The 27,821-nt window shown below is 38.4% G+C and overlaps 2 protein-coding genes across 2 annotated transcripts in view; both read left to right on the top strand.

Annotated features, from left to right (window-relative positions):
* The window catches only part of LOC129729336 (protein tweety), a 33,058-nt gene extending 10,039 nt beyond the window's left edge, over positions 1 to 23,019 (top strand). The window contains exons 5-6 of the mRNA XM_055687852.1: positions 19,311 to 19,418; positions 19,476 to 23,019. Of these exons, the coding sequence (XP_055543827.1) occupies positions 19,311 to 19,418; positions 19,476 to 19,725 (358 nt within the window). The 3' untranslated portion in view covers positions 19,726 to 23,019. The remainder of the gene's footprint in view (positions 1 to 19,310; positions 19,419 to 19,475) is intronic.
* Positions 19,768 to 20,904, top strand: LOC129716877 (homeobox protein 5-like). Its single transcript, XM_055666722.1, has one exon. The coding sequence runs from the start codon at positions 19,768 to 19,770 to the stop codon at positions 20,902 to 20,904; it is 1,137 nt and encodes a 378-aa protein (XP_055522697.1).
* Positions 23,020 to 27,821: the final 4,802 nt, after the last annotated feature.

The following is a 27,821-nucleotide window of genomic DNA, read 5'->3' as shown; positions in this document are numbered from 1 at the left end:
ACTTTGATGCACTTGCTGAACATCTTTCTTCTCTGGATTAGATAGCATTGTTGGACAAAATGGACGTGGGCGATAAGACTGCTTCGCAAGCAACAAGCACCCTTCAACAAACGTGCTTTTAAATTTGCAAGAGATGTGTACCGTGGGCTAAATTTTCACAAATGCCACGTATTGCAGATGCAATTCAGTTAGTGAGTTGACTAAAACTCTTCCATCTCGTCAATGTGTGATCTTAGACGGCACAGAATCTTTGGATTTTTGCGAATTGTTTGCTGATCATTTTACTTCTATGTTCACCTAGCTGCATCTGCGTCAAGTGTTCCTGTTGGTGCTGTTAATCTGGATATTTTTGATATTACTCCTACTATGGTCATTGCTGCTGCCAAGAAATAAAAAAAACTCCTAGGCTCTACTGATGGTGTTCCTGCAATAATTTTGTGTCGCTGTGCTTCCGCCCTTACCGTGCCTCTCAGTCGGAATTTTGGCGAATCGTTTGGGCAATGGAAGTTTCCAGCGCTGTGGAAACAATCCCTCACGTTTCCTGTATTCAAAAATGGTGAAAACGAGACGTGAGTAGCTATAGGGAAAGTATCAGTCTTTCTGCTGGATCTAAACTCTTTGGCATTATCGTCCGCATTGTAAATCTGAACAGTGATAGAAACTATGTTTCGGCTGATCAGCCGGGTCGTTCTGTGTCGACTAACTTGATCAAATTCACAAGAACCTATATCTTAGAGATGGAAGCTGAATCGATAATTGACGCTGTGTATACAGATATTAAGGCCGATTTTGACCTAATATTTGCAAATTTCAAAACTTTTCCTTTGGAACTGGAACGATAAATATTTCAGACGTGAAAGTTTATTTTCAAATTGATTCTTTGAGGGAAACTAGCATTTTGGCTAAATCTTTAAATAAACATCTTATACAGTATACGAAATATAAAAACCCGACCTTTTAAAAATCGGAATATATGTGTATCCTCGTGAACACACACATTCAACGGGTGCGGGGTCTGCCTCGAAGTAGCCAGCCTCTCTCCGGGTCTTTGCTGAATATTATGCTTGCTGGTCGCTCATCCGCCATACATGCTACATGGCCAGCCCACTGTAATCTGCCGTGTTCCAACAACTTGAAAATATCCGCGTGTTTGTATACTTCATACAGATTCATGCATCTGCGCCACAACCCCTTTTTTGATAATCTCAACTCAAGATTTTACGCTTGTAGACCAAAAGCGCTCGCCGATCGGCGAAGACAATGACATCGGAGGATGTCTTTGCATGCTACATTTTTTTATTATTATTATTTTTTATTTTTTTTATTTAATTGGTCTCTATTGCTTAACCCAAACGTAAGATTATAATAAATGGGTTTTTTAAAGGGAAAGTTTCAGGATTCTTCAAAGCATTTTTCATAAAAATTTGCACCCCCAACTTCTACGCTGTTTCCAGCATAGTGTGCATTACTTTAGCACTAAATGCACTGCATTTCCTGGAAGATTTAAATCAGTTACGTTTATCCACAAAAAAATTTTTGAAAAAAAGGCTATAATGACAAACCAGGAAGGTGGCAAAATCAAATCGAAAAAAAAACGCACTAACTTCTATCACCAGCATTTTAGTTCCATCGATGATTTTGATTAAGTTCAGTTTGGTGTATGGAGTATTTTTGTTCATTAAGGGTATAATTTTTAATAGAAAAATTTTTGGTTTATAAAAAATATCAATTACTATTGGAGTTATGGCCGTTTTCAAGAGGCCTGCGTTGTATATCATGGGGGCTCAGCAGGTTAACTAAAATCACGGAAATATACTATTATTGATAAAAAAATAAAATCACTGGCGTAAAGTTTGCGTAGGCGTATGGTAAAATTTATATGTAAATTTGGTAAATGTTCACAAGAAGTTGTACATTGAGATAGAGCAATAAGAAAAAATTTTTTTGAACGAAAATGTATATTCTCTTAATCATTTTCGACCCCCTCTCTTTTCGTGTAGATAAATTATCTTTTTAAACTCAACTATTTTTTTCTCCACTAGTGAGGGAGCTGGTAGCCACAAGGTTACAGAGTCCGCCTTGATAAGCAGATGGTCGTGAGTTCGAATCTTGTTAGAAGCAGGCCATTTTAATTATCAAAGGACTTAAGCATGGGTTAATTCTCAGGCTCCTCATCACCACCATCACCACTCCCTAGAATCACCTAGCGATAGAGAACATTTATATGCTTCTGAAATAACTTTGCTCTCTTGCTTCGATAGAACCGTGATACACACATACCCTCCACTCCGTTCTCGTGATGAAATAACATTTGTACGTCTCTGGGATTGGGTTTTGGGTAGACGAACGCGCGCGTCGTCGCTCTCTCGCAGTCGATAGAATTAGAATCGCGATACTACATACGGTGAAATTTCGAAAAGGAATGCGACAAACACACTAACACAAATCTCCTCCATACCCGTGATGGAGTGTGCAGGAGTATATCCGGCTCTCCAGTAGCAACAAGTATCGAACTAACTTTCCTTTACTTCTTTCTTCCTTTGATCTACGTTCTGGACCGGCAGGCGTCGGTACTGATCAGCACGCAGGGATCATTGGAGAAGCACATCGAATAGCTAAAAATCCCAAGCAATAATTGATAAATTCCATGTCCAATTCCGTTCGATCCTGGTCAGTAACGAAGTGGCAACCGGTGGTGATCAATCAAGCTCACGCTCATGCTCAACTATTTTTTCTTCACTAGTGTAAATGATATATAGCTTGTCAGTTAGTTAAAAATGTATGTAGTCTACTTTTGTTTAACAAAATAAATTAATATATCAAAGTACTAATTCATTTAGAAAATATTAAAATTTCAGGTATACAAAAAATCAGGTCGGGTACGGGTAGTTTAAAAAACAAGACTTTGGAATCGAATCGGATACGGGTTTGAAAAATTCTCAATGAGTCGGGTACAGGTCGGGTACTGGTAAAAAAAAACCAAACCTGACCTCCTTTAATATATAGGGTAAGAAACGGCTTAAGCAGTGCCGCCGACGGGGGGTATTAAAAGTAAGCAAAATATGACCACGTGGTTTAGGAACGGCCCCTTTGGAAAAAGTGGATTTTACCATATAAAATCGTATGTAAACTTGAAAAACAAGCGCAAAAATATAGTTTCTCCGATCGATCTGAAAATTTACACAGTTGTTGTAGGACCCATAAGGAACATGAAAAGTGTATGGGAGCAAAAAATAACATCATCGTTTTTTTCCCATATAACCGTGACCCACTCTAATATCCATGTTTGTATTTCACTTTATACATTTCGAGTATTTCGTCTCAATACACAGGCGGCTGCTAAAGCTGCTTAAAATATGTTCCCTACTCTACCTCTCAATTTAATTTAAAGTACAACTTCTTGAGAACTTTCTCCCAAATTTTCACAGAGATTTGAGCAATAGGGAGAAAGCTTTAGCGATTTTAAGCGCATCTAATCACAGCCTGATGAGCTACACTTACAACTTATTACGTAACTATATCGAACGATAATTTCTCACAAAAATGACTTTACCGTGTACACGATTGTAGGAAAATGACTCACTTTTAAATGCAAGTTAATTCAATCGAAAAAATGTTTTTGAAATTTTTAGCAGACCTGTCTTAGCGAAAAAAACAAAAAAAAACAGCCATGTATTTAACACTTTTTGATGCTTTAAAAAAATAGAAAAAATCGACACACATCGCTTGTGAATTAAAAATGCTCATCGCAAAATCATTAACAAAAAACTACAGCTTGAAGTTGATTTTTATACCCTATACACTGGGGTCTTTTTCCACGTGGGTTATTTTTAAGCGTTTTAATAGACGCAACTTTTCAACAATAACGCGGAGTATTTTCACGCAATTTTGAAGATTATTTTTACGCGGTATCAAATAAATTTCATATGAGTAAACCTGATCTAATCTTTCCACCGCGGTTCAATCAACCGCGTAAAAAAAGACCCCGATGTACAAGTTTTTAGCAGGAATGGTCATTATTAAATATGGTGGTAATACGTGGATTTTAGTAAAGATGCGTTTTTTTTTCACGCGTCACGTATCCCTCGCATAAAAAGCAACTTTAGTTTATCGTTATCATTTTTAATCTTATTTCCATTTTGCGTCTACAGCTTGGAAAAACTGCATATATAGAAAAACATTTCAAAAGGTCCTATCTGCTTTGACCGATTTTTTTTATCGGTCACTTTCATTCGCAAGTTAATTACACAAGTTGTTAGCGGAGGGATCACTCTAGCCTTCTGAACGAAAATGACGCTTGGGCATTACCAAAATTAGAAGACGCCCCGGAAAATGATGAAAGCAGATAGGACCTTTTGAAATGTTATCTAGATATGAATATAGAATCGCCATGTGATTGAACCAATTTTAAACAATTGTAGTTTTCAAAGAGTTTTTGATTCGGTGTAAATTAGTTTAAAACACTGTTTCGCTACAACAAGCCTGGTATTGTCATGACTAATTAGAGAACACAAACAAATTTGGGAACGATTTAAAAAAATCCTTGTTTCTAAGAAACTTCACAACTGAACATGAATCTGTAGCTTTATAACCTCTCCCTTAACGATATCAATGAAAAAATCTGCCGCTTGCATATAAGCGCGGCAATTTTAAGTTTAGAACATAGGAAACATCACATTTTTTTTATTTTGTCCGAAAATTCCGTATATATTATATATTATAGGGATATTTTCCAAGTGGGTACTACTACTCATACGAACCGCCGGCCCTGATGGCGCTACATACACGCAAAATTTTCCGTATTACTTATGTCAAATTCGTTTCCGCGGTGTAGCTACACTCGGACTACACCTTTTACCCCGTAAATGTTTTTTCGCTCTCCGGACTATCCTTTTTGTCCCGGACTACACCCGAATGAGGCAGAGTGTACTTTTGGGGGCGAGCAACTCGCCTCGCCCGCGAGCACTGACGAGGCGAGCAAAATGTTGTATTAGGGAATATTAGGGAACGCGAGTGAAACTTGGCTGGTGACAGCTGAGTGACAAAGGAGCTACTCGTCCAAAATCCAGCCGACTCGTTACCTGCAATGCCAAAATTGGTCAGACGAGACGAGATTTAATAAATTATAAGAAAATTCTCCCGCAATTCGATACCATTTGAAAAATATGGTTGCTAGTGATAATAAAACTATGTACCTCCGTCGTTTGGTTGTATACACAAACTTTCATTCAAAATTTTACCAAGAAGAAAAAATCCGTAGAAATCCTTACAATCTACGGATTTACACGAAATAGTTCTTCTTCTAGGATTTCTGGCTGTCACTGCTGCTGATGCTAAATGAATGTGCTAGTTAATATTCTTAACTAATATGACTAGTTTAAATAGAAGCAGGCTCTTACCTTCCTGGTTAACTAGGTATATAATTCGACCTAAGCGACCTAATTCTGGGTTTAACGAGGCTTGTGAATTTTTTATGGCACATTTGACCATAATTGCGTTCGTCTATCGAAACTGTCGCCCAGTTGCCTGACCAGTACTCGTCGGGTTCAGGTTTGAAAATTTTTGAAAGTGTCGGGCTCGGATCGGGTTCGGGTTTGAAAATTTTTGAAGGTGTCGGGTACGGGTCAGGTTCGGGTTAGGTGGAAAAAAATTGCGGGTTCGGGTTTTAAAATGTCGGGTTTGGGTTTGAAAACCCGAAACCCGACTATATCGAATAAGCATATTTATAAGATAATGATATCTCATTTCAAGCAACTAACATTTCAATACCGTTCGAGGCTCAAAGCCTTGAATTGGTTCAAAAAATTGACCCCAAAAAATCTCGGGTTCGGGTCGGGCTCGGGTTTCAAAGCTTCGGGTTCGGGTCAGGATTCATAAAAAAAAATTTTCGGGTTCGGGTCGGGTTTGGATTTGATCGAAAAAAAAAGTTTCGGGTACGGGTTTCAACCGAAAAAACAAATCGTGTATGGGTTTGAAAAAAGCCAAACCCGACCATTTCCAATGAAGACCCCTTGGAAAAACATCAGTACTAGTAACCAGTTTAAAACTAAATGAAAACTATTTGTGACAAATATGTATAAGCGATTAGTATTCTTGCTGAATGAAATCAAATTAACGATAGGATTTCAGTTAAAAGGAAGATGACCTACGAATCTTTAATTAAAGATTACTTAGGGCATCTACAGCGGTGGTCCAAATCGTTGTTTTGATCTATTTTTTTGGAACAAACTCAAATTCACTGCTGCATCGATGGTGTAAATTTTGTTTTATACCAGATCTAAATTGAAAAAATTTGAAACTGGTATACGTTTTGGTCTATTTTTGTCACTTTTTGGAACAAGAAATAGATCGTTCAAAACTCCTTTGTACGCTACCAATAGGTGGATGAAATGTCATATTTTAATTGAATACCTCATTTTCAGCTATTTCTATATGAGCGTTTTGCGAGTGTTGAGGAATAAATAAAACAAAGTTATTTATGACAATTCACAATTAATTTTTGTGGCTTTTCTGAAGAATAAAATGAACAGGTTTGTCGTTTTTGGCTTCAAGGAAACCGGCCAGCAAAAGGGGGAATTCTGGAAGACCATAACCGTAGGTTCAACTACTTGGTTTGCAACCATCATCCCCCAAGATGACAAATATGTTGGCTATTTGTTAATCGCCTTAATTGTAGTGGGACTAGAGAAGACCTTGAGAGGCCAGAAAAATGTTCCTTGAAGACACTGAACTAAAAACGTTCAAAATGCAGGCTTGTTTCAATATCCTCAAAACTGAAAGAACTGCAAGATTCTGAAAGATTGATGAGACGAAAACGGAAGATGAACATCTACGCGATCAAATATTTTTCGCTATCCTCCGAAGCCCTACTTGTAGCAGAAATTTTTCGATCGTACCAATCCATCCTGAGAAATGTCACTGACGCTCGGGTAGGGACATTGCGATACCACCGATACTAATATAGAATCGATCCTTCTACTTCCGATACTCGTATATTTGGTATCTATGTTTTACCAGCGATGCTTCATCAATATCGATACACACCTCTCAGTATCGAAAAGACTCGAAACAACTCTGTAAAGAAGAACGAACGGAGCAGAAAACTTGCTGTTTCCTGTGCCATTTTGATGCATCGTATGCATGCATGCCATCTCATCGGCAATGCCAATTTACAGAAATTTCTGTAGATTAACCTACGGGAACGATCCTTTTCTACGGTCATGCAGATCCGAAGGTAAAATCTACAGAGCCATGCAAGCGGTTTTTTTCGAAAACAGGATCAATTATTAAGGAAAAGCGTAATCGACTTTCGACTAAGTTTCTGCAGAAGCTGGTGTTTCTAGATTCAGTAAATTTATAGACCATTTTACGAACTGACAGGTGTCACGTATTCTGCTGTTGATGATGTTGCTTTTACGTGCGTTATGTCATTATGTCGTTCCCATATAACCGTGACCCACTCTAATATCCATGTTTGTATTTCACTTTATACATTTCGAGTATTTCGTCTCAATACACAGGCGGCTGCTAAAGCTGCTTAAAATATGTTCCCTACTCTACCTCTCAATTTAATTTAAAGTACAACTTCTTGAGAACTTTCTCCCAAATTTTCACAGAGATTTGAGCAATAGGGAGAAAGCTTTAGCGATTTTAAGCGCATCTAATCACAGCCTGATGAGCTACACTTACAACTTATTACGTAACTATATCGAACGATAATTTCTCACAAAAATGACTTTACCGTGTACACGATTGTAGGAAAATGACTCACTTTTAAATGCAAGTTAATTCAATCGAAAAAATGTTTTTGAAATTTTTAGCAGACCTGTCTTAGCGAAAAAAACAAAAAAAAAACAGCCATGTATTTAACACTTTTTGATGCTTTAAAAAAATAGAAAAAATCGACACACATCGCTTGTGAATTAAAAATGCTCATCGCAAAATCATTAACAAAAAACTACAGCTTGAAGTTGATTTTTATACCCTATACACTGGGGTCTTTTTCCACGTGGGTTATTTTTAAGCGTTTTAATAGACGCAACTTTTCAACAATAACGCGGAGTATTTTCACGCAATTTTGAAGATTATTTTTACGCGGTATCAAATAAATTTCATATGAGTAAACCTGATCTAATCTTTCCACCGCGGTTCAATCAACCGCGTAAAAAAAGACTCCGATGTACAAGTTTTTAGCAGGAATGGTCATTATTAAATATGGTGGTAATACGTGGATTTTAGTAAAGATGCGTTTTTTTTTCACGCGTCACGTATCCCTCGCATAAAAAGCAACTTTAGTTTATCGTTATCATTTTTAATCTTATTTCCATTTTGCGTCTACAGCTTGGAAAAACTGCATATATAGAAAAACATTTCAAAAGGTCCTATCTGCTTTGACCGATTTTTTTTATCGATCACTTTCATTCGCAAGTTAATTACACAAGTTGTTAGCGGAGGGATCACTCTAGCCTTCTGAACGAAAATGACGCTTGGGCATTACCAAAATTAGAAGACGCCCCGGAAAATGATGAAAGCAGATAGGACCTTTTGAAATGTTATCTAGATATGAATATAGAATCGCCATGTGATTGAACCAATTTTAAACAATTGTAGTTTTCAAAGAGTTTTTGATTCGGTGTAAATTAGTTTAAAACACTGTTTCGCTACAACAAGCCTGGTATTGTCATGACTAATTAGAGAACACAAACAAATTTGGGAACGATTTAAAAAAATCCTTGTTTCTAAGAAACTTCACAACTGAACATGAATCTGTAGCTTTATAACCTCTCCCTTAACGATATCAATGAAAAAATCTGCCGCTTGCATATAAGCGCGGCAATTTTAAGTTTAGAACATAGGAAACATCACATTTTTTTTATTTTGTCCGAAAATTCCGTATATATTATATATTATAGGGATATTTTCCAAGTGGGTACTACTACTCATACGAACCGCCGGCCCTGATGGCGCTACATACACGCAAAATTTTCCGTATTACTTATGTCAAATTCGTTTCCGCGGTGTAGCTACACTCGGACTACACCTTTTACCCCGTAAATGTTTTTTCGCTCTCCGGACTATCCTTTTTGTCCCGGACTACACCCGAATGAGGCAGAGTGTACTTTTGGGGGCGAGCAACTCGCCTCGCCCGCGAGCACTGACGAGGCGAGCAAAATGTTGTATTAGGGAATATTAGGGAACGCGAGTGAAACTTGGCTGGTGACAGCTGAGTGACAAAGGAGCTACTCGTCCAAAATCCAGCCGACTCGTTACCTGCAATGCCAAAATTGGTCAGACGAGACGAGATTTAATAAATTATAAGAAAATTCTCCCGCAATTCGATACCATTTGAAAAATATGGTTGCTAGTGATAATAAAACTATGTACCTCCGTCGTTTGGTTGTATACACAAACTTTCATTCAAAATTTTACCAAGAAGAAAAAATCCGTAGAAATCCTTACAATCTACGGATTTACACGAAATAGTTCTTCTTCTAGGATTTCTGGCTGTCACTGCTGCTGATGCTAAATGAATGTGCTAGTTAATATTCTTAACTAATATGACTAGTTTAAATAGAAGCAGGCTCTTACCTTCCTGGTTAACTAGGTATATAATTCGACCTAAGCGACCTAATTCTGGGTTTAACGAGGCTTGTGAATTTTTTATGGCACATTTGACCATAATTGCGTTCGTCTATCGAAACTGTCGCCCAGTTGCCTGACCAGTACTCGTCGGGTTCAGGTTTGAAAATTTTTGAAAGTGTCGGGCTCGGATCGGGTTCGGGTTTGAAAATTTTTGAAGGTGTCGGGTACGGGTCAGGTTCGGGTTAGGTGGAAAAAAATTGCTGGTTCGGGTTTTAAAATGTCGGGTTTGGGTTTGAAAACCCGAAACCCGACTATATCGAATAAGCATATTTATAAGATAATGATATCTCATTTCAAGCAACTAACATTTCAATACCGTTCGAGGCTCAAAGCCTTGAATTGGTTCAAAAAATTGACCCCAAAAAATCTCGGGTTCGGGTCGGGCTCGGGTTTCAAAGCTTCGGGTTCGGGTCAGGATTCATAAAAAAAAATTTCGGGTTCGGGTCGGGTTTGGATTTGATCGAAAAAAAAAGTTTCGGGTACGGGTTTCAACCGAAAAAACAAATCGTGTATGGGTTTGAAAAAAGCCAAACCCGACCATTTCCAATGAAGACCCCTTGGAAAAACATCAGTACTAGTAACCAGTTTAAAACTAAGTGAAAACTATTTGTGACAAATATGTATAAGCGATTAGAATTCTTGCTGAATGAAATCAAATTAACGATAGGATTTCAGTTAAAAGGAAGATGACCTACGAATCTTTAATTAAAGATTACTTAGGGCATCTTCAGCGGTGGTCCAAATCGTTGTTTTGATCTATTTTTTTGGAACAAACTCAAATTCACTGCTGCATCGATGGTGTAAATTTTGTTTTATACCAGATCTAAATTGAAAAAATTTGAAACTGGTATACGTTTTGGTCTATTTTTGTCACTTTTTGGAACAAGAAACAGATCGTTCAATACTCCTTTGTACGCTACCAATAGGTGGATGAAATGTCATATTTTAATTGAATACCTCATTTTCAGCTATTTCTATATGAGCGTTTTGCGAGTGTTGAGGAATAAATAAAACAAAGTTATTTATGACAATTCACAATTAATTTTTGTGGCTTTTCTGAAGAATAAAATGAACAGGTTTGTCGTTTTTGGCTTCAAGGAAACCGGCCAGCAAAAGGAGGAATTCTGGAAGACCATAACCGTAGGTTCAACTACTTGGTTTGCAACCATCATCCCCCAAGATGACAAATATGTTGGCTATTTGTTAATCGCCTTAATTGTAGTGGGACTAGAGAAGACCTTGAGAGGCCAGAAAAATGTTCCTTGAAGACACTGAACTAAAAACGTTCAAAATGCAGGCTTGTTTCAATATCCTCAAAACTGAAAGAACTGCAAGATTCTGAAAGATTGATGAGACGAAAACGGAAGATGAACATCTACGCGATCAAATATTTTTCGCTATCCTCCGAAGCCCTACTTGTAGCAGAAATTTTTCGATCGTACCAATCCATCCTGAGAAATGTCACTGACGCTCGGGTAGGGACATTGCGATACCACCGATACTAATATAGAATCGATCCTTCTACTTCCGATACTCGTATATTTGGTATCTATGTTTTACCAGCGATGCTTCATCAATATCGATACACACCTCTCAGTATCGAAAAGACTCGAAACAACTCTGTAAAGAAGAACGAACGGAGCAGAAAACTTGCTGTTTCCTGTGCCATTTTGATGCATCGTATGCATGCATGCCATCTCATCGGCAATGCCAATTTAACAGAAATTTCTGTAGATTAACCTACGGGAACGATCCTTTTCTACGGTCATGCAGATCCGAAGGTAAAATCTACAGAGCCATGCAAGCGGTTTTTTTCGAAAACAGGATCAATTATTAAGGAAAAGCGTAATCGACTTTCGACTAAGTTTCTGCAGAAGCTGGTGTTTCTAGATTCAGTAAATTTATAGACCATTTTACGAACTGACAGGTGTCACGTATTCTGCTGTTGATGATGTTGCTTTTACGTGCGTTATGTCAGCGGTTCCGAGCTTTCTGTCAAAATTTCATTCATAGATTGAGTTCAGAAACGTCTTGTAGAATGGTCTATATAAATGGTTTAATAGAATTAAACGTTTTATCTTGAGGAATAAATAATAAAAAAGAATAATGACCTATATTTTGAACGAACTGGTATCGCACAACGATAAATTTAGGTATCGATACTTTAGCCTCAATACTATCGGAATATCAGTACTTGCTCTCGATACAGGTATCGATTCTAAGTATCGATGTTTAATGGTATCGCAACGTCCCTACGCTCGGGTCAAATACATAAAGTCTCGTGGATATAAAGTGTCTTGCCAAAGTATTCGTTTAATGTGCGTAAAAATTATCGAATTTTCGTTTGTTAAATATTGAGTGCTTTTTATTATAAAAAGTCTCATAAACTGATAACATAGGGTATTGAATTGTTGACAGTGTGACAGATGTCAGCGGTTTAAAACAACAAGATATACAACACCGGTGCGGAGAACGAAAAATTGGTCTATATTAGCTAGTTCTATTCGCTGGTGTAAATCTAGTATAAACCCGACCAACCACTCTTTATGTTTTTTCATGAAACGAGAACGATCGCTATCAATTAGTTTTGAACCTATATCGATTGATTTCAGTTGTTGTCATTTCATAAAGGTGCATAAAGAGTGGTTGATCGGGAAGTTGTTTCAAAAATAGACCACCGCTGAAGATGCCCTTATACTTCAAAAATTTGTCACAAATAATAACATTGTAATTGTTACCGTGAGGTCCATAATCGCGCGGAAATCTGACAAAATTCAATTCTAGCTTTATTCCGATGTACAATGTGGGGTTTCTATAGGAAGTTAAACAAAGAAAGTTGATTCGCCTTATGAGAGAGATAAAAATCTGTGCATTATGACGTCATAGATGCAGGGCGAAAACACTCTCGCTCGCGATTGCAGCAAAATGGGTTCTGCTTCTTATTGTGGTTCTAACAGTAATTATATCGTTAGGATCAAGGGGATGACAGCATGCTATCTCGCTCTATTTTAAAGGAGTGAAGAAGTTAATGACCTAAGTAGTAGGTATATAGAATTTATGGTGGGCATTTGCCTCGGGGCTGTATTTCAAATAAAGGCCCGATAAGTGGCCGACTGTCAAACGTATATATTTCAGATAGGGTCCCCTTGGTTAGAATACACTCAACACAAACAGGGAAGATTTTGTAACTTCAGAGCAACATATTATTACTTTTTGTGTCTTATGACTGCGCATTAGACAAAAAAAGAAACAAACTAAAAGTAATAAGAAAGACAGCTACGCGCTTGTATGCGTTTCTGCAGTGGAATATACAACCAAGAACCGTAATGCATGTGTAGCGAGTCTTCAGCCGCGGCATTTGTATTAATGCAGCGATATGAACCAGATTCAGTTTTTTTATTCACACATACGCAGAATATCTGCTATAGCTTCCTTGTATCGAATTAGAAACACGTCTAATTTCGTCAAAATATGTAATACAAAATGATCAGAGTTGTTGGCGATACGAATATGGGTTTCCTAGATAAGCACAAGCTTTGTATAATCGAAGAGGTCTAAATGAGTATCCATCAAGCGATGAGTGTGTTTGCAACATGGCTTGCATCCGCTTGCAAGAAAGCAAATGTTTCTGTTTTTCCCTAACATAGTTTACAAATCGTGATGTGACTTCAAGAAGCATATGAGATAGTGTTTGTAATCATCAACGTTTCAACGTTACTATATGACGGGAAAAAATATACCTGGCATCTCTTCCTCTATAATCCGTATGCATATGATGAATAAACTGATACACTCACACCGAGACGATTGGAGGTGGAAGAAACTAGGAACATATGCAAAAAACGATAGTATGTGTTGTTTGTTGACTGTAGGTGAATTTTATTGCTATTTAGGTAATTAATTCAGCCTGTTTCGTTGTTGCTTTAAAAAGAACAAGCGAAACATTTGCGTGTGAAACAGTGGTGATCTCGTAACATGTGCAAACGGTATGGCAGTATGTGTTGCTCGCTCGATCGCATTTTCGATTTAGTGTTTTGTTTGCCTAACTGTGAGATCGAAGTAATCAATTGCCCGGCTTTGTTGCTGCCCGTCGACTCCCATCATCCTCCTCTCGATTTATTTTTGCCAACGCATGCGGGATATGCCGATCCAGTCGAAAGACCAAAGGAGCGTCACTTGCACTTTCGCAGAATGGACTTTATGGCACTCTCGCAGTACTTGACTACCGTTAACTGGGACACGGTTCTCGATAATAATGATGATGTTGACGTTATGGCAGAAAAATTCTTTTTCATTTTGAACGATTGGATTGTTTGTAACGTTCCAAGAACACAACCGCCAGCTTCACCTGCATGAAGTAATCCTCGTTTACGATCATTAGAACGTGTGCGAAATGCACTCCAGCGTAAACTTCGCCGCCAACGAACGCCTGACAACAAGAGATTTTCAGTCAGCCAGTAACGCGTACCGTTCATTGAATGCTACCTTATATAAATCTTACGTATTGCGTGTGCAGATAAAATTAAGAGCAAATCCTAGTGGTTTTTGGCGGTATGTCAATTCGAAGCGGAAAAGTACTGCTATCCCAAAAATGTATATTTTAATCTGCTTTAGAATCAAGTCAGTTACTCGCAAAACATTTTGCATTTTGTTTTCGAAGCAAATCGCGTTTCTGAACTAGAGATCGTTAAAGCTATTCGTATCGTTCCTATCGACCTCATTGATCTAGGAGTGTTTGCCGTGAGTTCAGATATGATTTTGTCAGCAACAAAAAAGTTGAAGCGATCGTATGTACCTGGTGTCGATGGTCTGCCTGCAATTTTAATATGCCGCTGTATTGTATCGTGTTAAAAAAAGGAGATCGATATGACGCGACTAATTATCGTGGAATCACAAGTCATTCGGCAGTCTCAAAATTATTTGAGAAAATAATGAGCAGGGTAATTCTTAATGCAACAAAATGCAACATATCTGTCGACCAACATGGCTTCATGCCAGGTCGATCAATAACAACAAATTTGCTGGATTTTACGTCAGAATGCATATATCTCTGGAAAAGAAAGCGCAAGTTGACGTAATCTATACGGACTTAAAGGCGGCGTTTTATAAAATTGACCATAAAATACTTCTGCTGACTCGCCTTGGTGTTTCTTCGCAACTAACGTCTTGGTTGGAATCTTATTTGACGGAGCGGGAACTTCGCGTCAACGTTGACGGTTTTGTTTCAAGACCGTTTTTAAACAAATCGGGTGTGCCTCAAGGTAGCAACCTCGGCCCGCTACTGTTCATTTTATTTTTTAACGACACAGTCTTTGTTCTGAAAGAAGGTTTCAAGCTGCTATATGCTGACGACTTAAAAATCTATATTGAAGTGCGCACTGAAGAGAATTGTCGGCTTCTACAAGACTTGCTGACCACGTTTGCTGATTGGTGCCGTAGGAATAAACTGACAATTAGCGTCAATTAATGTCAGGTCATATCGTTCCACCGCACATCACAGTCGATATTGTTTGATTATAGCATTGAAGGGAAAATCATCCCCAGAGTCACTGAAGTGTCCGATTTGGGAGTTAAACTGGACTCTAGAATGAGTTTTGACTCACACCAAACAGCGATCATTTTCAAAGCAACGCGGCAGTTAGGTTTCCTCTCTAAGATTGCCAGAGACTTCTCGCACCTACATTGCTGGTAGTCACTGTACTGTGCTATCGTCCGCCCAATTTTAGAGAATGCGTCAATCGTGTGGCAACCGCATCAACTTTCGTGGAACCTTAGAATCGAACGTATCCAGAAGCGGTCCATTCGTTTGCACTGCGAAATCTGCCTTGGAGGAATCCCCATAGTTTGCCACCTTATTCTGACAGATGTCGACTACTGGCTCCCGATACACTGGAACAACGAAGGATACTACTACAAGGATACTACTGTTCGGGACGAAAATGTTGTACGGTGAAATTGATGCCCCCAAACTGCTTGAAAAGATGAACTCTCGCGTACCTTATAGGACTCTCCCGAATACATCGTTATCACAGCCAACCTTTCACCGGACTTTGTCTGGTCAAAACGAGCCGATTTTAGCATGCATTCGAGCATTTAATGACGACTCGAAAGTTGGAATATATCTGAAAGTGAAGAATACGTACTTAATTTCCAGTTATAATGAATTACTGCAATTCGATTAAAATCGTTGCCCTATGTTGCTTGGAAATGTATTGTTTTATGGAGTCTTTCAAATGATAAGACCGCTGATGATATCCAAGGTTGTTTAAGTATTATACTATACCTATCTTTTTGCTCGAGAAAAATAAAAAAAAAGTTGGTATTTTTTGTTAAGGTTCATAGCAATTTTGCTATTACATTAAAGTTATAATTTTCTTATAGTTCAGCTTTTCAACCAATAAATTTTTACTTTTTGAATTGTTTAAATCCTTGTGGGATACTAAAGGTAGTTATATTCGGTGACAAATAAACACAGAATACAGGTCGGACTCGATTATGCGGCATTCGATTATCTGGAAATTTAGACCCGATTATCCGGAATTCAATTTTTTCGGTGTTCGTTTCTAATTTTTGTTCCGAAGTTTTACCTTCACCATCCCTTCTGGCTTATTTGTTACCATTTATGTCATTTCCGGTATGCATGAAACATGTTTTTTGCTTTTTGAAATTTTAGCCCTTTTCGCCTCAGAAATAATTTCTGGCTACGCCACTGCATCATACAAGTAAAATAAAAAAAGGAAATATTTCTTTTATGTTCCTTAACCACTAATTAGAATATATTTTTTGTGATTTGACTATCCGGAAAACTCGATTATCCGGAATAAAAAATTTTCTGATGTTTCGGATAATCGAGTCCGACCTGTATATCAAGATATCAATAATTCTAAACGTTTTGCATGCTATGTGAAAACCCGATTGTGTAGCCTCAAGATAGGTTAAACATAATTGAACACACCCGCGTGCTACCCTATTGTTATGGCAGAAAAATTCTTTTTCATTTTGAACGATTGGATTGTTTGTAACGTTCCAAGAACACAACCGCCAGCTTCACCTGCATGAAGTAATCCTCGTTTACGATCATTGGAACGTGTGTGAAATGCACTCCAGCGTAAACTTCGCCGCCAACGAACGCCTGACAACAAGAGATTTTCAGTCAGCCAGTAACGCGTACCGTTCATTGAATGCTACCTTATATAAATCTTACGTATTGCGTGTGCAGATAAAATTAAGAGCAAATCCTAGTGGTTTTTGGCGGTATGTCAATTCGAAGCGGAAATGTACTGCTATCCCAAAAATGTATATTTTAATCTGCTTTAGAATCAAGTCAGTTACTCGCAAAACATTTTGCATTTTGTTTTCGAAGCAAATCGCGTTTCTGAACTAGAGATCGTTAAAGCTATTCGTATCGTTCCTATCGACCTCATTGATCTAGGAGTGTTTGCCGTGAGTTCAGATATGATTTTGTCAGCAACAAAAAAGTTGAAGCGATCGTATGTACCTGGTTTCGATGGTCTGCCTGCAATTTTAATATGCCGCTGTATTGTATCGTGTTAAAAAAAGGAGATCGATATGACGCGACTAATTATCGTGGAATCACAAGTCATTCGGCAGTCTCAAAATTATTTGAGAAAATAATGAGCAGGGTAATTCTTAATGCAACAAAATGCAACATATCTGTCGACCAACATGGCTTCATGCCAGGTCGATCAATAACAACAAATTTGCTGAATTTTACGTCAGAATGCATATATCTCTGGAAAAGAAAGCGCAAGTTGACGTAATCTATACGGACTTAAAGGCGGCTTTTTATAAAAATGACCATAAAATACTTCTGCTGACTCGCCTTGGTGTTTCTTCGCAACTAACGTCTTGGTTGGAATCTTATTTAACGGAGCGGGAACTTCGCGTCAACGTTGACGGTTTTGTTTCAAGACCGTTTTTAAACAAATCGGGAGTGCCTCAAGGTAGCAACCTCGGCCCGCTACTGTTCATTTTATTTTTTAACGACACAGTCTTTGTTCTGAAAGAAGGTTTCAAGCTGCTATATGCTGACGACTTAAAAATCTATATTGAAGTGCGCACTGAAGAGAATTGTCGGCTTCTACAAGACTTGCTGACCACGTTTGCTGATTGGTGCCGTAGGAATAAACTGACAATTAGCGTCAATTAATGTCAGGTCATATCGTTCCACCGCACATCACAGTCGATATTGTTTGATTATAGCATTGAAGGGAAAATCATCCCCAGAGTCACTGAAGTGTCCGATTTGGGAGTTAAACTGGACTCTAGAATGAGTTTTGACTCACACCAAACAGCGATCATTTTCAAAGCAACGCGGCAGTTAGGTTTCCTCTCTAAGATTGCCAGAGACTTCTCGCACCTACATTGCTGGTAGTCACTGTACTGTGCTATCGTCCGCCCAATTTTAGAGAATGCGTCAATCGTGTGGCAACCGCATCAACTTTCGTGGAACCTTAGAATCGAACGTATCCAGAAGCGGTCCATTCGTTTGCACTGCGAAATCTGCCTTGGAGGAATCCCCATAGTTTGCCACCTTATTCTGACAGATGTCGACTACTGGCTCCCGATACACTGGAACAACGAAGGATACTACTACAAGGATACTACTGTTCGGGACGAAAATGTTGTACGGTGAAATTGATGCCCCCAAACTACTTGAAAAGATGAACTCTCGCGTACCTTATAGGACTCTCCCGAATACATCGTTATCACAGCCAACCTTTCACCGGACTTTGTTTGGTCAAAGCGAGCCGATTTTAGCATGCATTCGAGCATTTAATGACGACTCGAAAGTTGGAATATATCTGAAAGTGAAGAATACGTACTTAATTTCCAGTTATAATGAATTACTGCAATTCGATTAAAATCGTTGCCCTATGTTGCTTGGAAATGTATTGTTTTATGGAGTCTTTCAAATGATAAGACCGCTGATGATATCCAAGGTTGTTTAAGTATTATACTATACCTATCTTTTTGCTCGAGAAAAATAAAAAAAAAGTTGGTATTTTTCGTTAATAGTTCAGCTTTTCAACCAATAAATTTTTACTTTTTGAATTGTTTAAATCCCTGTGGGATACTAAAGGTAGTTATATTCGGTGACAAATAAACACAGAATACAGGTCGGACTCGATTATGCGGAATTCGATTATCTGGAAATTTAGACCCGATTATCCGGAATTCAATTTTTTCGGTGTTCGTTTCTAATTTTTGTTCCGAAGTTTTACCTTCACCATCCCTTCTGGCATATTTGTTACCATTTATGTCATTTCCGGTATGCATGAAACATGTTTTTTGCTTTTTGAAATTTAGCCCTTTTCGCCTCAGAAATAATTTCTGGCTACGCCACTGCATCATACAAGTAAAATAAAAAAGGAAATATTTCTTTTATGTTCCTTAACCACTAATTTGAATATATTTTCTGTGATTTGACTATCCGGAAAACTCGATTATCCGGAATAAAAAATTTTCTGATGTTTCGGATAATCGAGTCCGACCTGTATATCAAGATATCAATAATTCTAAACGTTTTGCATGCTATGTGAAAACCCGATTGTGTAGCCTCAAGATGGGTTAAACATAATTGAACACACCCGCGTGCTACCCTATTTTTTTAATAATATTGCAACATTAAATATTTCTGTTTTAAGGAACGATTATGCTCAGGTAGAAGAACAGTCATACGTCTCAGCCCATCAACTCCAATCACAAAATCATCAAAACGCCTCTACGCGAGCAATGCCACACATTCATAAGGGGTAAAGTTAGTAATTTGAAGTTATTAGCTCAATATTAACTTTTAGGTTTTCTTGTAGCCCACCGGTGATTAGCGGTTCGCACACACTGGCACATCCGGCACGCAATGCTAAACATGAAATGACTCCACAACAGCAAGCTCATATGCATCATCACCATAAAGCCATGATGCGACCAGGTGGAACACACACCCTCGGTCGTTTACCTTCTCATAACAATAGCCCAACTCATATGCAAGGCCCAAACAATGGCAAATATGCTACTTTGAGCAAGCACTGCAAAACACTGGATGCTAATGATTTTTACTGAAGTTACGCCGCCTGTAACGATAAGAAGTTTCACCCGCCGAATATGCAGCATTATCACACATTGAGTCCTCAACAACAGCAACAGCTAATACCAATGCAGCTGCAACATCAACAGCAGCAGCAACAGCTTTTGCAACAGCAGCATCAGCAGATGCCCCCAAACGCTAGACATCACCAGCATTCAGTGGGTCATCCGAGTCACACTATGACTATTAATCGAAAAATGATTGAGCAAAGTCACTATAGTGAAGATAATCCGCCCCCACTGCCGCCTCTACGCAATCCACAGAAAGCACTAGAAACAGTTCAAGCAATACCAAGTCTAAACGATAGTTCCGTCAATGAACGCGATAAGCAAATTTATATTTGTTCTTCGTTAAAAAATCCAAACAATCAAAACTTGAACAACAATGCTAGCAGCAGTAACAGCAGTAGCACTAACAGTCAAACGAACAATTCTTGCAGTTATCAAAACAATGGGAACAACTCATATGGTACCATGAAACCCACTAACAATACAATTAAAAATCAAACTACGTTCAATTCAACAGCATCAACTACAACAAAACCACTAGCATCAATCATTAACACACCACTACCGGCCATTCCGAAAAATTCACAGTCACTAGTCTCGAAAGATGAAATTTATGTTAAACGCAAATTGATAGACCAAAATAGTAAGTTTGCCACACTAAAAGCAATTCCGCTTCCAAAAATAGAGGCCCTGGAAATTGAAGCTCAGAAGAAAAAAAATACCCAACAGACAAAACAACAAAATCTATCAACTGGCACAGCTAATGAAAATACGATGACTACGATCACTGATCCTTTACCATCACCTCCCGTAACAACAAACGTTAATACCATGACCACAACCCAAATTCAATCTTTGCCCCTGCCGCTACCGCCACCCGAATTAATAGAGGAACCACTGCCTCCACCCCCGCCACCGGTTGATGAAGATGGGCAGATTGTCTATCACGACGATTCCACGAATATGAACGTTGTCAAAAGTGATTTAAAAGAGGTAATCTACGCTACTAAAAAGATTACAAATACTCACACAAATGGTGCATCCAATGGTAATAACAGCGTAGCATGTGGAAATTGCACTGCGAACCCAACGAACACAAACAACAATAGTGATGAGAACAGTTTCTATGCGGTTACTGAGTTGTAGGCTATACTAAACTTTGAAAGTGTTAAATTAGTATAACTTTGAAACAGGGTGACTGAAACACACAAAGTTGAATCGTTACAGGCGGAATGTACACGATACTTGTTGGCAGCAATGATAAATGAAGCCGCCAACAGATTCATGAAATTTTGGATAAAAATATGTATGATAATGGGAGCATTAGCATTATTGACTAGTATTACACAGCATAAACTCCCCTCCCAATATTACTACTGACACTAAGTTGTAGCTTTAAAGACAGAACAAAACCATATAAAAGGCAAGACTTACAACACATTGAAAACATAATATTTTTATGATTTTTGACGTTATACTATAGTCCCAAAAAATCGGAATAATATATTAATGTTGATAGGGAACACAAAAAAAAACAAATTAGATGAGTAACGAATGGTTGAGTCTCGAAAAGCTTAATTACGACAAGCTGAAGTTAAAAAGGGCCTGGGGCAACTCTGACTACAATGCACTGAATGATATAAGCCACACCACTCTCAAACTAAATAATCTATTCCAGTTCTACTGTGTGCTCCGATATATTATGATACGAACAAAAATTTAAATAATGGTTAATCGTATTCAACCGTTTTAAAATTGAAAATATAGACGACTAACGTTAAATCATTCCTGATAAAGTTGATTAGTTTTTCTACATCTACTGATTCCTTGGCGTTATCTCTTAGTTCTGTCCAAAAAAGTGATAGCGAGTGGGGATAACATACATTTCAAACATAGAAACAATAGAACAATAGAAAGATTTTTTAGTAGTCTGATTGCCTCGTGTGTTTTCAGCCTTCCGAAATTTTAGCTTTTTGGACTTCAGCTTCACGTTTTTCAGTTTTTTATTTCCAGCTATTTGTAATTGACCAAAAAAAAAATACGGCCATTTGGTATTAATGCATTGACATTCAGATGCAATATGAAATGCGAACACAAGTGAATGCATCCTTGACCACCATCATCAACTATGATTGTTTTATGTGTTAATGTCTATAGATTACAATATCTATTTGATACACTCTCATGATAAAATGATCACATTTCAAATTGGTTACCAGTTAGAGTGGACGGATAACAAAACAATAAAGCCAAATGTTATCAACTTGTAATCTTTTTCGCCAAAGATTTATTCTAGTCTGAGAGAAACCAACTGCTCAAATAGTTGCTAAAGCATTTTAAATTTTTTGCATACTAATAACAACAATTCGAGAAGTTATCAATAGGAGGAAAACATCTGATTGAAGCACTCGGGTAATGTTAATTACCTCATTCCATTTATTTTAACCAAAAAAGTGCAATTTAGATTTTTGAGTTGTTGTAAATAAACTCTGGGCAAGACTAATACAAAACAACAAGAATAAATTGTCCTTATAACACAACATAAAATCCGAATGAGTCCTAACTAACTCTTTTTGATATGCATATTAATGTATTTAACATAAGAAAAAAAACAGTAAAAGACACCTGCAAAATTTCCACAAAACGAATATCCGCATATTAGGAAAAGCATAACATAAATTTTGTAGAGCAGCATCAAAGCAGATGGCATGTATTGTGAAAAAACTTAAATAAATATATTTAATTAAAAATATTGAATGTAGAAAGATAATTAACTGTTGTACATGATTATTTTTATTTACTAATATCATTTACCTAATTGAAATCAAATATATTGAACGAAACAACATACTATATCATAGATATACCAAATATACAACTTCATCGACATCGGCAGAAAGCATGATAAAGTCGTGCCACTACCAATAGTAGTATGCTGACTTTACCCACGGCTAAAGATGCCATCATCTGTAGAATCTCTGCTGCAAGCGCGTATAGTCATAAAATGATCGACACCACAATTCGCATTCTAACCGAGGTATGTTAGGTTCTATTTGTAATGTTACATAAGAGGATAGTAAACGAAGGAATTTGTGCAGCCTAGCAAAAGTTTTCATTAGAATATAGTTGATGACCATTCATGCATGATATTGAAAGCATATTTCAGTGAAAATCATCTGAACATAATAAAAAGTAATTATGTAGAATTTCAAAGACTTCATGCGTAATTTAAAAGTAATAAACTTATAAACCAAAACTAAATACACTGTGTTGTTCCGAAAATTTCAAACAAGGTTTGAATCTAGGATTATTGAGCCAGGTCAAATAGTGCATTGAATACAGTAAGTATAAATAAGTTTATTATTATTTATTGTTTGTTGTCCAATAGTGTAATAAATAATAAATAAGTTCGAAGAGATTAATATGGTTTCTAAAGAAAATTGGGAAAAATGTTAAAGATTTATCAATAGAACATCGATTAAACTTCAACATTTTCAATATTTTCCCTCTTCTTTAGAGACCGTATTCATCTCATTAAACTCTCTATACTTACTTTATTATTAATCCTAGAATTTCACGGTACCGATTGTCGGGTTGTGTTTAACTTCAACCCTGTAAAGTAGTTAATACATCGCAGATCCGGCAACCCTGTATATTCTGCAGTATTCTTCGGTTTTACACAGGGCTGCCAAGTATACAGATTTTTCTTTTTAGTTTTTAAATAGTTTATTTGACACGGCACGATACAATTTATGTTTAACTGAGCCAAGTACATTTTTTTTAAATTCTAAATTAGCAGGGAAAAGAGGGAGGCCTTTTCTTTATTCTCGCGGCTGACTACGAGCTAGTGGGGATTTAAGGTGAGAGGAGGGGAGTTACAATTTTGATTTTAACTATATTGAGTTATACGATTTATTTATTTGTACATGGCTAAGCAGTTATGTTCTATTTGAGCAGTTTGGACTGAGGTGTCTGCGTGAGCATAAAGATGCCGAGTCTTCGTTTGAGTGTCTCCAGCTTAGTGTATCATCTTCTTTCAGCGTGTAGCGGGAATGGTAATCTAACAAATAGATAGAAGAGTTTCATATTTTAATACCAGCGTGTTTTATGAACACGTATAGCTGTGTCATGTACTGGAGATCACCGCTTCCCAGAATGTCTCTAACGGGTACGTTCGGTTGTTTTCCTCGGGCCCGAAGGGAATCTATAAGCTCAGACCTAACACCACCGTATTCGGTACACGACCAAACAACATGCTCGATGTCATGGTAGCCATCGCCACAAACGCAGTGATTACTGTCTACAAGCCCTATACGAAAGAGATGCGTGTTTAACGTATAGTGATTGGACATAAGTCTGGACATCACGCGAATGAAGTCCCGACCTACATCCAACCCCTTGAACCATGCTTTCGTCGATACCTTAGGAAAAATGGAATGTAGCCACCGTCCCAGTTCATCTGAGTTCCATGATGATTGCCAACTGTTGAGTGTTCTCTGACGCAAAATGCTATAAAATTCATCATAAGCAATTGGTCTTTCATAAATATCGCCGTCAATAGCACCCACCTTAGCTAAAGAGTCAGCCTTTTCGTTACCCGGAATCGAGCAATGAGAAGGGACCCACGCTAAGGTAACCCGGTAATTTTTATCTGTTAAAGCACTTGAAAACCGCCGTATTTTCCCCAGGAAATACGGGGTGTGCTTCACAGGCTTCATTGATCGCAGAGCCTCAATGGCACTGAGACTATCTGTGAAGATGAAGTAGTGGTCTATGGGTAGGGTTTCGATGATTCCAAGAGAGTACTGAATAGCAGCAAGTTCTGCGACGTACACGGAAGCAGGAGCATCGAGTTTGTAGGAGGCGGTAAAATTTTCGTGGAAAACACCGAAGCCAGTGGACTCATCTAGATTAGATCCGTCAGTGAAAAACCTTTTATCATAACTAACATGTTTAAACTTATTGGAAAAAATCTTAGGGATCTCTTGGGGTCGCAATTGATCCGGGATACCAGAAATGTCTTGTTTCATGGTGGTGTCGAAGAATATAGCATTATTAGAAGTAGCTAAAAGTGCGACATTGGAGGAATCGTATGAAGAAGGATTAATATCTTGAGCCATATAGTCAAAATATAAAATCATAAATCTGGATTGAGATTGAAGGTCGACCAACCTCTCGAAATTTTCAATTACTAATGGGTTCATAACTGTGCATCGAATTAGCAACCGGTAAGAGAGATTCCAAAAACGATGTTTCAACGGAAGAATACCCGCTAACACTTCAAGACTCATCGTATGGGTCGACTGCATGCAACCCAAGGCAATACGCAAACAACGATATTGTATTCTCTCTAATTTTATAATGTGCGTGTTTGCGGCGGAGCGAAAGCAGAAACAGCCGTACTCAAGAACTGACAATATCGTTGTTTGGTATAACCTTAGAAGGTCTCCTGGGTGAGCACCCCACCAAGTTCCGGTAATCGTACGAAGAAAATTAATCCTCTGTTGGCATTTTTGTGTCAGATACCTAATATGACAAGCCCAGGTGCATTTGGAGTCGAACCAGACCCCGAGATATTTAGCGACTAAAACCTGAGAGATCGTTTTACCCGTTAGTAGGAGCTGCAGCTGAGCTGGGTTATGCTTCCTAGAAAAAACGACCAGCTCAGTTTTCTCCGGAGAGAATTCGATACCCAGCTTAAGAGCCCATTCAGACAAATTGTCTAAGGTATCTTGCAATGGTCCTTGCAGATCGCTAGCCTTGCCACCAGTAATGGATACAACGCTATCGTCTGCAAGTTGCCTTAGCGTGCATGAATTTGCAAGACATTCATCGATGTCATTGACGTAAAAATTATATAAGAGAGGACTTAAACATGAGCCCTGGGGGAGGCCCATGTAACTAATTCGGGAAGTTGTCGAATCGCCATGTGAGAAATACATATGCTTTTCTGACAACAAATTTAGCAAAAAGTTATTCAAATTTGGTGAAATTCCCTGCGAATGAAGTTTCGCGCTTAAAACTTCTACAGAGACAGAGTCAAAAGCCCCCTTAATATCCATGAACGCAGAAGCCATTTGCTCTTTTCGAGCAAAGGCTAGTTGAATTTCAGTAGAAAGCAACGCTAGGCAATCGTTCGTCCCTTTGCCCCGGCGAAAGCCAAATTGAGTATCTGAAAGTAACCCGTTTGTTTCGACCCATTTGTCTAACCGTAAGAGGATCATTTTCTCCATTAATTTCCGGAGGCAAGAGAGCATCGCAATCGGCCTATATGAATTGTGATCAGAGGCAGGTTTCCCGGGTTTCCGAATAGCAATGACTTTTACCTCCCTCCAGTCATGCGGAACAATATTTAGCTCAAGAAACTTGTTGAACAAATTCAACAAGCGTCTTTTTGCAGAGTCGGGTAGATTCTTCAACAGGTTGAATTTTATTCTATCTAACCCTGGAGCCTTATTGTTGCACGACAGGAGAGCCATTGAAAATTCCAACATCGAAAATGGAGGCTCTTCCGTAGTTACTAATAACGCGTCGCGAAAGGTTTTCTGTTCCGGTACAGAGTCTGGACAGACCTTTTTGGCAAAATCGAGTATCCAGCGATCTGAATACTCCTCGCTTTCATTCGAAACGTCACGGTTCCGCATGCGCCTGGCGGTATCCCAAAGAGTGCTCGTCGCTGTTTCCCTGGACAACGCGTTTACGAACCGCCGCCAGTACCCGCGTTTTTTCGCCTTTACTAAGCTCTTCATCTGCCTGCCCAGTGCCTCGTACTTTCGAAGCAGGTTGACAGTGCCGTACTTCCGGTAGTCCTTATACGCCGCGGACCTTCGCGCGTACAGCTCAGAGCACTCTTTGTCCCACCATTTGTTGAGAGGGCGCTGTCTAATCGTTACCCCGGGTATCGGTTTCGTCTGAGCTTGAGTCGCGGCGTCGATTATCAAGCCAGCTAAGAACGCGTATTCTTCCTCCGGAGGAAGTTCCTCGTGAGTCTCGATAGATTGCGCTATAATAGACTCATAACACTTCCAATCAATATTACATGTAAGGTCGTAGGAAATATTGATTGGGTTCGGGGGAGTTGAACCATTAGCAATTGATATAACGATTGGAAGATGATCACTACCGTGGGGATCGTTGATTACTTTCCACCGGCAATCTAACGCTAGTGATGTCGAGCAAAGGGATAGGTCAAGCACGCTTTCACGTGCTGGAGGATTAGGTACACGTGTCGCTTCCCCAGTATTCAAAACTGTCATATTGAAGTCGTCGATCAAGTTACAGATTAAAGAAGATCGGTTGTCGTCGTACAGCGACCCCCATAGCGAACAGTGAGAATTAAAATCTCCCAATATCAGAAAAGGCGCGGGAAGCAACTCTGCTATATCAATGAGATGCTTCTGTTCAATCCGCGCGAATGGAGGCATATATAACGAAACAAGGCATAGGTCTTTTCCATTCATATTCGTTTGAATGGCAACGACTTCAATATTCGAGATCGAGGGGAGGTCGATTCGGAAGAAGGAATAGCACTTTTCAATCCCTAAAAGTACCCCTCCACCGTGTGAGTCTCGATCTCGACGAATAATGTTAAAATCGTGGAAATTGAGTTGATCGTTTGAATTGAGAAAGGTTTCACAGAGCGCAAATGCGTCACATTTGTATGTATTTATTAAATGAGAAAATAGATCGAATTTGGGGATGATACTTCTGCAATTCCACTGTAATACAGTGATAAAATTCCTAACCTCTTTCGCCGTATTAGTCATCGAAAGATATGATAGCTGAAATGAGGGGCCAAGTTGCTGCTAGTTGCATCAAAAAGGTTTTCACTGTAGGAAGAAGGGCAAGAAGAATATTTTGTAGGGGATCTGGTATGTTGAATGTTTTAAATATCCAGTCCACAATATCAGAAAATTTTATGAACCCTGTTTCTTTTTTATCTTCTGATCGAGAAATGGGTGCACGAGGGGTTTTTGTTGCCCCAGGAAGCGGTGGGTACTCCTGGTTTGATTTAAAATTAAAACCGGGAGGTACTTGCTTCGGTTTTTCTTCACCGCTTCCTT

The sequence above is a fragment of the Wyeomyia smithii genome, chromosome 1 (assembly GCF_029784165.1).
Source record: "Wyeomyia smithii strain HCP4-BCI-WySm-NY-G18 chromosome 1, ASM2978416v1, whole genome shotgun sequence".
Classification (NCBI taxonomy): Eukaryota; Metazoa; Arthropoda; class Insecta; order Diptera; family Culicidae; genus Wyeomyia; species Wyeomyia smithii.
The sequence above is the reverse complement of the archived record's forward strand: the minus strand, read 5'-3'. Positions and strand labels throughout refer to the sequence as shown.